The sequence below is a fragment of the Corvus brachyrhynchos genome, unplaced genomic scaffold, assembly GCF_000691975.1.
Source record: "Corvus brachyrhynchos isolate BGI_N302 unplaced genomic scaffold, ASM69197v1 scaffold115, whole genome shotgun sequence".
NCBI classification, from domain to species: domain Eukaryota; kingdom Metazoa; phylum Chordata; class Aves; order Passeriformes; family Corvidae; genus Corvus; species Corvus brachyrhynchos.
Genome location: NW_008239553.1, coordinates 16663085 through 16676209, shown reverse-complemented (window position 1 = coordinate 16676209; position 13125 = coordinate 16663085). Strand labels below are relative to the sequence as shown.

At 39.2% G+C, this 13125-nt stretch overlaps 1 protein-coding gene across 3 annotated transcripts in view; it reads right to left on the bottom strand.

Annotated features, from left to right (window-relative positions):
- The window catches only part of DPH6 (diphthamine biosynthesis 6), a 224693-nt gene that overhangs the window by 19037 nt on the left and 192531 nt on the right, over nucleotides 1–13125 (bottom strand). The window contains exons 14-15 of one of the 3 annotated variants that reach the window (XM_017741782.1): nucleotides 12655–12662; nucleotides 3468–10095 (exon numbers count right to left, since the gene is read on the bottom strand). The exons of the other annotated variants lie outside the window; for them this stretch is intronic. Coding sequence (XP_017597271.1) covers nucleotides 9989–10095; nucleotides 12655–12662 — 115 coding nt within the window. The 3' untranslated portion in view covers nucleotides 3468–9988. Of the gene's footprint in view, nucleotides 1–3467; nucleotides 10096–12654; nucleotides 12663–13125 lie in introns of those variants that run through there. 3 annotated transcript variants of the gene reach the window in all.

Genomic DNA, 13125 nt, shown 5'->3' with positions numbered 1-13125 from the left:
GGGCGGGACCGCGTAGGGGATGAGGGAGGGGAAGCAGAGAGATGAAATCCCCTTTTCTGTGCCCCTTCGGAGTCTGTCGAGGGTTGCTGTGCGGCGTGCTCGGACGTGCCTTTACCGCCTTTCTCTTTCGGGGGAGATTGTGAGCTTAAAAAATGCGATCAGCACCAGCAGCCGGCGACAGGGATACCTCTACCTGGGAACAGTGACAAAGGCTTCCAACCGGGATTTTGAAATTGCAAAGCGTGTAACCTGTAACGTACTTAGGAAAAACCTGTGCCCTTACATTGAAACACAGGTCCAGAGTACTGGCTGGTTGGTGCTCTGAAAGTGGGCCAGGGAGTCAGAAGAGCAGCGCAGAGCAGACAGCGGAGCGGGTGCTTCAGTCGGGAGGGCCCTACGAGGCCGGCCCGACTGCCTGACCACTGCAGCGCTGACCAAAGCCAAAGCGCGTTCCTGAGGACAATGTCCAAATTCCTCTGAGACACTGACACACTTGGGGCAACAGCCACCTCTCTCCGAAGCCTGTTCTGGTGTTTCACCAGTGATGAAATCAGTTCCTCTTTGAGTAGCCATTCAAAGGCTCAGATTTTTAGGAGAGGTGTTGGGCATCAACATTCAGACTAAGTTGCATGGTGCTCTTGGTGCACCTCCTTTAAAGCCTCATATCACATGGATAAAAGAGACAAGGAATAGCGAGGATTTTTCTAACACCTTTTGCAGTAAATAGACTTTATAGTTTATTCATATAGTGTGCTCTTCTAAACTTTGGAAATCTTGGTTCAAGCTACCAGATCATAAAATATTACCTTCCTAAGAAACTTTTTGTCAAAGGTCTTTACATGACTTGGGAGCACAAATTCTCCTCAGTCAAAATACAAATTGTGTTCCCAGTCACTTTGGTCATTTTGAAAGATGTGTGTGGGGCTTGGTAAAGGCAACAGATGGTATTTCACTACCGAGTCACATTGTTGAGATGCAGCTGACACCTGAGTACAATGTAAGGCTTGCTCTCACCTTGCCTTGGATCTATGAAACTTTACAGCTTGTATTTCTAAATATATCTGATGCCAATGGCACCTTGCATACCAGGTGCAAGTTTCAGCATTTTTTTCTGTGTGTTGTCTCACATACACTTATGATCTTTATCTTAACTTGAATTTCTAAGGTCCTTAGTCATGAATGCAAAGGAAGAGCTCACATGGATCTTTCCTTTTGTTGAACATACACTGAACATTATATGACAGTATCAGGGAGAGAAAGAAGAACATAAAAAAGAGGAATAGGAACCTAAAGAGGGGGAAAGAAAGGAGAAAAAAGACACACAGTGGTAATAGAGGAAGACCAGAGGCATACAATGCCTGATGATAGAAGAGAAAAAGTCGTTTTCTCAATTTTCCTGCCCTGTTTGTAGTTCTTAACTCCCCAGCTTCTGTGGAGGAGTAATATTCTAAAAATCCTGGTAGTATTAAACTCACGGCTTTCTAGTTCTGAGAATACAGAGGAAACCGTGACAATGACGGAGTAGTCCCAAAAGACAAATGTATGCCCATGCTACATACTGCTCTGTAGTGCAGAGATGGAAAAACCCAGGCAGAATCTGGACAGCAACTCTGCAGCTGTACAGGAGACAAGCCTGGGCTATGCTCTGGGATCCTGGGCCAGTCTGCACCTGCAAAAGCATCCCCACCCATCCTGCAGCCTGCTATATGGACTGGCAAGCAACTAAAAAGCTCTCAGTGTTGTATTTTCAAAAAAGTCTCTGTCACAACTCACCCAGGACTCAAAATTACCTCGTGAACCTTGGGCATGAAGAGCATTGGCAATGTTCTCCTTTACCATGATGTGTGCCACTTACAGGATACCTCACTGTACAGCTGTCACCGCCTACAAGAGAATCTTCACAACAATCTAATCCATATCCGTTACTGTTGTCCTCATTTTACAGGACAGAAGACATCATAAATATATAACTTGTAACTGTTGCAAAATTCACTGTCAACATCAGAATTTAAGAGTTCTTGTTTCTGAGGACTCTGCTCACACATCTGAACTCTGTTTACAGCAGAGAAAGTTCAGATTTTTTTACTTGAAATAAGGTGTCTGAGTATAGAAAAACAATTAATCTTTTAAATAGAATTAGGCATTCCAACCATTTTAAAAGATGTAAATTGCAGCAAGTTCTGCAACAGAAAAATTTCCATGGTCCAATACTTTAGGGTAATTCCAGGGAAAAAAATAATCTGAACAGAAAATCTGACCTTTTCCATAGAAAAGAAATACTTTGACCCAGGTCCCCTTATTTTTTTTTTTTTGGGGGGGGGGGGGGGGGGGGATATTTTATAATTTCAAATGGGAAATAAGTAAACACGCCCTTGCCTTATGGGAGTTGTTTGATATAATTTGGGTTTTATGCATGCATTCAATGCCTCAAAGGAATGCCTGGAAGATGCTGTCCTAAGTTTCAGAGGGGGGAAGGGGGAAAGGGAAAAACAACCACAGCCAAAAAAACCCCCCGAATTCAACCCCCTAAACCGTTTAAACTGTTTTACTTTCATTCAAATTGAAAATAAAATAAATTTGAAACTCTGACAGTTGTAAAGTGGAATTGAAGTCCTTTGGCCAGCTCTTTTTGTCTGTTGAAACCATGTAGCAAAAAATGTAGCCTGATATATGTACATATTAGGGTGGGCACTCAGTGTTTGAAATACAGTGTATGGAATTGCTCACAGCACATTAAGAATGCTCAGCAATGTGCAGTTTTAGGGTTGCATTTTATGCTGTAAGACACACTGTGGTGTTAGCAATCCTTTTTCTCTCACTAAGCACACGTTACTTGAGTTTTCTAGTTGAGCATACACCTAAATGACTTTTAACTTTTTTTTTTGAAGAGGGCCATAAATTGTCATCAAAGACAGGGATCTCAAATCAGCTGTTATTTAAAGACTATCTGCATGTTCTCAAAATTCTATGCTATCCTTACATCAATATCCTTTATAGAAAAGCAGGAATTCGGGGGATATAAAGCTATGAACCCAATTAAAGAAAGCATTACCTTCAATTTGCATGTTGAAGGTATTGTGGGGTTTTTGAAACAAAAATTCTGTCTTGTGGGGGTTTTGTGTGACATTTCTTAATTTTCTTAGTTTGTTTTCAAAGATGATTTCTTTTCATCCACTTTTTCCAAAAAGAAATAGTGGTAGCCATACACTCTCTTTTGCTTCCTTTACAGGGGGTTGATCCACCTGTTCATTAAAAAGGGGAAAACCCGACTTTGGGGAGTGCCTGTAGAGTAGGAAAGTTGCACAGTGATATGACTCTGCCTGTGTGTGAGAGAGAAATGAAATAAAATCCAGAGCTGAAAAACTAATTCACTGTATGTAGCATAGAAGAAAAATCACGCTGAAGTCCTGAGCTAACTCACATAATGCTTTCAGGAATCAGAAAAATGACACTGTCAAAACACAACATTAGTTTTCAGAAGCCTCCAGGCAAAATTTTATTTATTTAAAGTTAGCTCCTATTTTAATAACAAAAAAGTGGCAGCATATTCTACATCAAAGAAAAAACTTTTCCTAATGTTTCCATTCCTCTTGTGAAGTACTGGAGTTGAAGTAGTGGAGCTGTCTTTCTCTAAATAATTACGTGAGTGGCAGGATCTCAACCTGAGAAAGCTTTTTGTCTGCACTGGGGACTATACCATAAAGAGAATCATATTTGGCTTGCCTAGTCTGAGCTGCAGTACGAGATACTCAAGACTTTCAGTATTTAAACAGTTAGTTTTAAACAAGATCCGTAAGAATGAAGACAAGTCCTGAATCAACATCTCGGTACACTGTAGCACGTTGACCAAGGAGGAGTACAGATGAGAAGCACATTTATGGGCTACAGCTCTCCAGTCAAGACCCATTAACCACATTCCGTGTGGCAGTACCCAGGAGAAATGTCCCTTAACAGCAGGATGGCGCACAGCTGGTAGCTTCTCTTGCATATTACCTTCATTTCAGGCATCCTCACCTTCAGACCCAGACCTTAGAGCAGTCAAAGCATTTACCATTTTATACCTTGCTGAAGGGATGAGAGATGCATTTTAAAGTTCATTTCTGGATCTCTTTCCTGGCAACTCTATTTATTCCTCTTTGTTCTTCATTCATTAATCTTTTAAAGCTAGAACTAGTAATGGTGAGAAGGCAGTCCAGGGTCTTTTCCTTCAAAGACATCCCATAAATAAAGAATAAACCCCTTAGGTCCCTAGACCTGTTGTTTGCCTTTTTAGCTTGACTTCCCCACCGGTTCCTAGTAATACCATTCCTTTGGCAATAACTTCTTGTCTGTGTTTCCTTTCTATTATTTCATATCCTTTAACAACTCCTGCTTTGAACCTTAGCAGATCCAGCTCTGGAGCTGTGGTAATTTGGTTCAGTTACAAAAGGCTCTACATTTGCATGTATCTGGGTCTTGCTGCAGAACGGTTGGGTATGTGTGGGAGTAGGACTGAACTTTGTTGCAACGAGATAACTCTTACATCTGAGAAATGTATTTCTTCCTTCTGGGATCCTGGTCTTTTCTAAGCAACAAAATAAACTAATGTCAAGGCAGCTACCAGAAAACCCATGGGAATGAGCAAAGGGGAAGCAATGCTTGCATGAGCTTGCACCCCTAATGCAATGGCACAACTTCTGTCTCAGGAAAATAATGTCTTTCTTGTAAAGTGAAGGTATAGTAATAATGTGATGTATGAAGGATGTTATGGTAAGACAGTACTGTCGACAGCTGCCAGTAACAAGAGTTGCAGAAAGACAATAAAGACAGCACAGAAGAGAGATTTTTCCCCTCTATCATGGCAAAATCTAAAGTAGAACAAGTCTTCTCATGAGTAACAGAAAGTAGTGACTCTCGATGGGTCTTTGAGGTTGAAATGGGTCTGGATGGGGCTTTGAGGTTGAAAACTGCTTCTTCTGCCAAAGCAAATACCACTACTTGGGGACTGTGGAGAGTGGAGGAGCTCTTCTCCCAGCAGCATAACCTGAGACCTGCCTACACTCACACCGTGCAGGGGAGGCCCCCAGCACGTGCGTGGCTGTCCCAGTGATGGCCCAAGAAAATTTTATGTGATGGACTTGTAAAGCATCTCAGGATCATCAGGGATGAATCATGCTGTAAAATGTATCATTAATGTTACTAGATGTATTATAGAGTTCTGTGATCTGAGACTGCTGCAGGCAGTGTGCTGGGAGAAAAGCTTTCCAGATTGTGCTCATGCAAATTTCTGTCTGTGATCGCATTCGTTCTGGTTCCCACTACAACATTACTTTCACACTCATGTGTGCTGCTCACTCAGTCTAAACTTTTTGTTATTGCAGGTTGTATGACTACAACATAGCATCCCTTTGCCAACACCTTTACAAGGGTGAGAAAACATACAAATATGGGAATAAAGGCACAAGAAATCTAATGGATATGCTTAAACTTTCCCAGGAAAGGGGTAGTGTGATCCTAACCTTTGCCTCCTGACTTGAACACATGCCCTAACAGGCTACTAGACTGGGGTAGCTGTCAATTTGTTCATGGCATTTAGTTCAGCTTTTGTTCTGAACCATTATTTTATTCTGGATTGGGAATCCTTATAATTCAGAGAAGAATTTCTGAAAGCTGGGAAAAGCAAATGTGAAATCTAACCTATTTTGAGTCCATCCTGTTGTACTGTGGACAGTAAGTCTCATCAACCATATTAAATTGTGCAAACAGTATTTTGAAATTATTTAAGATTGATACAGTCACAAAACAGCCATATAATAGGAGATGGAGGATGAACAGACATATCCAACAAATGTTTTTTAAACATTGCAAGTGAAATGGAGAGCCAAGGCAATGGCAAGGAGACCTAGGGCCAGTGACATATCCTGTTAGAAGAGCCTCAGAACAACCAGACTGTTTGGGAATGTAGGAAAAAAGCAGGCAGTGCTCTAAAAAATGAGAAAAGCAGGAAATCACAGGCAAATCCTAATCATGGATTAATCCAACAGAAGTGAAATCCAAGAAATTGTGAGCAATGAATCGTCAGTAAAAGGGCACTTGCATGTAACATATGAGTTCAATTCACAGGTACCCAGTCTGTTTTTTAAAATTAAAATTTAAAGTAGGTCAAAAATATTCAGTGTTCAGATGAAAGTTGAAAAAAAGAAGCTTTCACGATCTCAAGTCTGTATTTTGAATGTTTGTCTAATACATCAACACAGGCTGGCTTGCCAGAAATATTAAAGTACAAGTAAAAAGATCATAAATTAGTAAATTGTCAAGTATTCTTAATATGTATTGTCAATGCCAGACATTTATAATAGTAAAAGCAGGTTACTTAAATAATAAGTGCCAGTTAGTACTCAGAGAGCTCAGAACAGTTTTACTTTAATACATAGAACAAACTAGGTTTGCTTCAGCAAACCCATCCTGAAAGAAATAACAAAGATTTGACTTGGACACATGAAAGGTTTCTGTATTTTAGGATTTCAGTGTTCATTTAGAGAACTATTACACCATGCACTAGAAATCTTGTATTAAACCAATACATTCATTTATTTGAAATAAAATTTTTATTCAATCACTGTATTTTGATAGACTAGGCTCTGCACATAGACAGGAGATAATGGATTGAACAGGATGTCCTTGAAGGAGAAGAGCGGCTTCAGACTACCTTCCTAATACTCAGGAGACATCCTGCTTCCAGTGCTCATCAGACTTCTGAAGGCTAAGAGGAAAGATGCACCCATGCTATCCGGTGTAACAAATCAGCTCCTGAATTACCTAACTGTAAAACTCACGGGGAAAAAAATTAAATAATCTCTTCTTAAAATATCTCAATGTCATTTCAAAATCTATTTAGGAAGATCAGCTCTGGTGCCTTTATAGCAGCTTAGCCATGTGCATTGTAAAGGCTCACTGGTACTGTTGCCATCACTGGGTTTTGAAATGAGTACAGCACAAAGTTACTAAATCAGTTTTGGTCTTACAGTGCCATTTGGTCATACTTTCAAGCAATTAAAGAAATTTATATACAGAGACTTTTAAAAGGAGGCAGGAGACAAAATTTTATGGACACAGAGACCTATAACAAGACAAAGAGTACTTTTTGGAAAAAAAGAAGCAGAGAAGATGTGCAAGACATATTATAGCACTTGTTAAGCAGAGAAATGAAAAATTAAAACCTTGAGTTACATTTTTAAAGACATTTTCCCACCCATTACATAGCCCTTCTGTGTTCTGAGTGCTGGAATCAGCCAACTTTTTGTGTCATAATAAGCATACAAAACATTTTCCTGCAGGCTTAGTAAAAATCAGAGAAACAGAAGAATTTATGTGGATACAAAGTCCTCAAAACCAGTGTCTTAGCACATATGGGAATTTATAGTCTCAAGATTAAAACTTGCTGGGGTAATCACTCCACCAATCTTGCTGTGAAAAAAATCACCACAACAAAAAATAAACACAGCAAAACCCCCCTGCATCTGAATTTTGAGTATAGATGTCCTTCCCTCTTTTCACTAAACCATATGTATGTATATAGGTGTGTGTGTGGATGTCTGTACCCATCTCCCCACCTCACTTCTTCAGCTACCACTTTGTTACAAAGAAAGTGAAAAAGAGCTCTGCTGAAACATCTTATTCAGACTAGGACCCAGTCATTCTGATGCAATAAGGCAGATAAAATGGTGCTATTTCTCTCTATTTTAAAAGTCTAAGGCCTCTCTATGGCACACCACTTTACTCACCTGCCTTGCATATCAATGTTGCACAAATGGCCGTGTTCATACTTAAAACAGCGTAGACTGAGCTTATAGTTTTAGTCACTCACACCACTCAGAAACTGTTTGAAGCCTCTCTAGGAGAAAAAGTCAGCAAACTATTTTTTTTTATGTATTCACAATTTAAACCTGTTGAAGTTCTATTTCTCTCTCTCAAAAAAAGGGAAAAGGTTTGCTTTAATTTGAGAGAAAAATAAAAGATCACACTGTTTTTCAGACCAATGTATTCTGTTACCATTTCTCAATGCAGCTCTACTGGGGAAAAAAAAGCAGGCTAGTTTGAGTCATGAATCTTGTAGGAAGACTTGCAGGAAAAGCTGGTTTCTTTGGGAGCAAATATCCTGCCACCTTAAAATATCTAGTACAGTACAAAAGCTAAGATCAATGTGTTTCAGTATCTTTTTTAAATTCATGATGAAAACAATGACTGCTACAGGAGACACAGTGAAACTTATGCCATCTCTTTGGTTTCCATATGCATCAATGAAAAAATAAGCTTCATCCTTATCTCTCTGAAAGTACATCTTCTCTTATAGTCCACTGTGTCTCTGGCCCATGGGCACTCCACACTGAGAGAAATAAAATACTGGTATTTCCAGGGGGAAGGGAGAAAATGATTTTGCCTTCTAAAAGAGTAGAATTCAAATAACCAGGCACATCCAGGTATTAACAAGTCCTTTTCTGATCGTGGGAAAGAGCGAGGATCAAATATGTGTAAGTCTAACCTAAAAATGATCCTGAATACTAATCAACTAATGTATTGTTAACAGATTCATCCCTTTTTCCTTAAGAAATTTAATACAACCATTTATTTATACACCGTTACATAAAAAACTCTTTGCTTTGTCCCTTTCAAAAATATTTAAAGATCTGAGAAAAAAGTAATTCTTACTAAGGAACATGGCAGCTCTGCTATATTATTGGAAACAATAGCAAGGAACAATAACATTTAACAGTCTAATTTCAAATATTGATCAGCATAGTATGCTGGGCATGCAAAAGTTCTAACAGGAAGATCCTCTTATCTTTAGTCACTTGTTTTATATCAGGTGTTGCCAAGTGCATTTCTGATAGTGGGTAGGAAAACTAAACTGGAGTGCTAGGTCCACCTCTTAGTCACCTCACATGTCCTGCCATGCAGCTGACTTCTGTGCAGGTATCTCACATACATGCCGGTGGGAGAGAAGGCTAACTGGAGTGCTGGTCTCCTAGCTCCAGTGCTCACACTCTGGAAGAGAAGCAGTGAGAATATAGAGATGTGGAATATAGGCAAAGCAAAGATGTGATACCCATTCTTGAAGGTTTAATTTCTAGTCTTTGTCTGAAAGTAAGATTTTTCTGCAGTGTGTTACTGCTTCAAGCCAAGTCCAAAAGGCTTTCTTTTCTATACTGACCTTATGTAATGAGTAAAATATCTGTGGCAATGAAATTGACAGGAGCTTCACTTGTGTGTCTGAGCCTGTTGTTAGTGAAAGCAGTGGTAAAACTCCTGATGATTTTCTGGAGAACACTGAAGCCTTCGGTCTATGGTGGCACTGAATACTGGCAGCTGGTAGCTACCTGAATGCTGGTAGCTCTTTAATAAGAGCTGTCTACCCAATGTAAAACACAAAAATACCCCTGGGCCAGAAAGCAGGATGGCAAATCCTACTGTCTGGCCATCGTTTCCATTATTTGTTTCAGTAAAATGTGCATACTAAATACTACTCTGAGTAGTTCTTCCCCAGTGCTAGAAAATGGCTAAAATCTGGCCGCAAATAGAGTTTTCATGAGTTCAACATATAATTGAAAGGAATCCAATCCTTAAAACAGTATTGGAGGTAATATTCTAGTTTTACCTCCATCCAAATGATCTAAAGTTATAATTGGTGTATAGTAACCAGGCCTAAATATATCAAAGAACCAATGTGATCAGACCAACTGCATCTTCTAAAAGTCACCTGCTATAACCTGCAGGCATCTAAAAGTAAGCCAGAAAAAAGTACACTATTTTTAAAAGAAACCTTTATTCTTCATACAAACCTAACTCTGTCACATATCATGAGGCATCATTAACAAGCTAATATGTCTGCTTAAATCAAACAGTATTTCTCCATGAAAGTATCCAACAGAGTTAGTATCGACCCTTTTCTTTGTTCTCTCCTGGATGGAATATATGTGCATTTTGATATCAACTCATCTCCTTTTAACTGCTAGCTCAGCCAGCATGTTATATGAATAACATCTTTGCCAGGTAAATCCAGCACAGGTACTAAAATCAGAGCTGGGGTCTTCTCTTCCAAATATTTTTCAAGGTATTCTAAAATTTTTTTAATAGAAACAAAACAGTTAATGAACCCCCTTTGTCTTATTGTGTCCTCTTACAAATTATTTCTAAATACTTTTCTGAAAATTGATGTGGAGTAGCAACTATCAAAAGGAAGTGAAATGCAACTCTTAAGTTTTCACTTTACATAGAAGGAAAATCTCCCACCTCCTTTTTGATTAATTTGAGATTAACTTTAGATGTCACCTAAGGCCAGAATTCAGCAAAACAGTTAAATGTATATTTCTCAACCTCAAGTGAGTGAGTTGATTACAGATAGAGAGAGCTGAACTAGAGCAGGTAGTAAAAATAACAAAAGGCCGGTTGAAATTCAGTTCTTTGTCATTTTTGATATTTGGATGATCAGCACATAGTTGTCTGTAAATGAAACTCTTCTCTCAAGTCCCATTGTGGTGCATGGACCATTTTCAAAAACTTTATGAACTTGATTTCAATTTGTAATCAATGGATGAGTGCCATCTTGAAGACATAATTGAGGAAGTCCAGGAATGGCAACATATATGACTGAATATCTGGAATTACAGTAAGATTCCACATACAGTAAGATGCTAAAAATACAGAATCTGGCTATGAGAAGCTATAAAGGGACTGGTATGTGTTGCAGAAGTTTGCAAATTTAGAAGTCCATTATGGGAGCAGAATTAATAATTGAGAAGATCTAATTGGAATACAGAAGAAAAGTAAAGAATGGAAAATTTAAACTTGGCATCATGACATTTTTGGTTGTGCTCAGCCTCAGTGAACATGCTGGAAATCAAGCCACAAAGAACCATAATGAAAACTACAAAAAACCCGCTGAATGACCCAGAAAAGACAGTTTCCTAATGATAAGGTATAGCCTGCATAGGTTCTTGTTTCAATAACTTATTTCTGTCAGCAGCTTCTGGGATTATGGCAATTCTTTATAACACTAAGCAATCTTGGCTAGAAAGGGTGTAAAGAGGGCAGAACTTGCAGACTGTCAGAGCTTTTTTTTTTGGCGTCACTGCCTGTGAAACTGCGAATAGGCAGTTCAGTCGAAGTGTTACCTCATCCAGGATAAAACAGGAATTTTGCAATTGTATTCACTGAAGCCAAAACTCCTCTCTTTTTATCTGGCAGCAGCAGCATAAATTAATGTAATAATGGCAATGCTGCCTACAAAATATTGCAAAGACAATACTAGTCTTCTGAAATTCTGCTGCCTTCCTTTGTATCATTGACATTGGAGGTGAAGACAGACAAGGGTGAGCCAAAGATCAACAGTCACCTCAAAGGTCAAAGGACTTCTTCATCTGGTGTGTAAAAAGGAACTCATTCTCTGTAATACAGATATTCAGCAGTGACCCCTAATTAACTATCAACTAGCATTTTACTTCTAAAATTTGACTTCAGAAAACTTTACGGCTATGCTGACTCAGAAGGCATTAAGTGGAAGGGGTAAAGGTAAGCCACCTCAAAATCACTGATTCCATCCTATTAAAATTACCTTTCCTTTTTTTCATCCATTAAAATTGTGAAAATACAATTTCAGACTTCAACATTTCTTCACAGGCTTAGAAGTGCTAAAAGCTACCAGAACAAGTCCAGGTATTCCTTTTAAAGGGAGAATTTGAAAATGGGGCTATCTGGAAATAGAACCTCATTCTTTTGTGGCTTTGAGGTGGCCAAAATAGCCATAAATATTCACATTTGGACATGCCCTAGTGGACTTGCTTGCCAACCAGGAAGAGCTACCTTTCCTGAAGACCAGTGCCTTTTCTATTGCCAGTGCCTACTTGCATAAATGAAATGTGGATAAAAATATGTGACATATGCCTCTAAATATTTTACTGTACTTACAAATCAATTCGTTTGATATGAAAGCAGTGCAACTTAGATGTGCATCTTTAAACACTTAAAAATTGTGGATAAAAGTCTGCTCATGCAAACTTCCCCTGAAAAGCAGAGACTAGGTCTTCTAAAACAGTAAAATTGTATTCTAAGGTCTCACAGAAGAAAATGCACAATTAGTGAATCTGTGGCAACCTGTGCAATTACAGAAAAATAAAATTTTGACAGCTATATATTTTACCTGCTATAATAAGTTAGTCCAAATCTTCCAATATTAATTGTATATTTTTAATTATGGGAAATTAATAAAGACACTATATTTTTTTCACTCATTCAAAATATGCTTTTAGATAAATAAGAGCCTCAGCCATGAGTGTTTTCTGAGTATGTAACTCTTTGTTTGAATACAAAGATTTCAAAAATGTCCTTCCTTTATATCATACACGGAAATGCTTGCTCAGTTGTGTGCCATACTTATAGAAGTTGATTTTAAAAGCAAAAACAAGTAAAGGACAGAGGGTTACAGTGAGTGTGCTTACTGGAGCTTTAATAGGAGCTATAGATGACTGATGTCAGTCTTAAAGTTATTTAAACTGCCCTGATACAGAATGTTTAAGTACAAGCAAAACCAGCTGATTATCAAACAGCAAACAAGTGGTGTGCATTGTGGATGTTTTCATATCCTGTGACAGTCCAACGTGCTAGCCACGTTGCAGCACACTTGCAGTTTCATGGAGACCAGCCAGGGGACTCCTGAGGTAACAGAAGTCAACAGGGAAACATCAGGGAAATATCTCAAAGAAATTAAGGGGTGTTCCTCTAGGAAGCTGACACAGCTGACAGCCCAGCTGAGGTGCCTGTACACCAATGCACGCAGCGTGGTGTAAACACAAAGAGTTGGAAGACACCATTGCTGCTGAAAATCTATGTCCTTGTTGCCATTACAACACAGCTCAAGGTGGGTCCATGGGAATCTCATGAGGTTTAACAAGACCAAGTGCTGGTGCTGCACCTGGTTCAGGACAACCCCTGGTATCAACACAGGCTGGGGATGAACAGATGGAGAGCAGCCCTGCCCAGAAAGACTTGGGGGTGCTGCTGGGTGAGAGGCTGGACATGACCCAGCCATGGGCACTCCCAGCCCAGAGAGCCAATGGTGTCCTGGGCTGCATCCAGCGCAGCGTGGGCAGC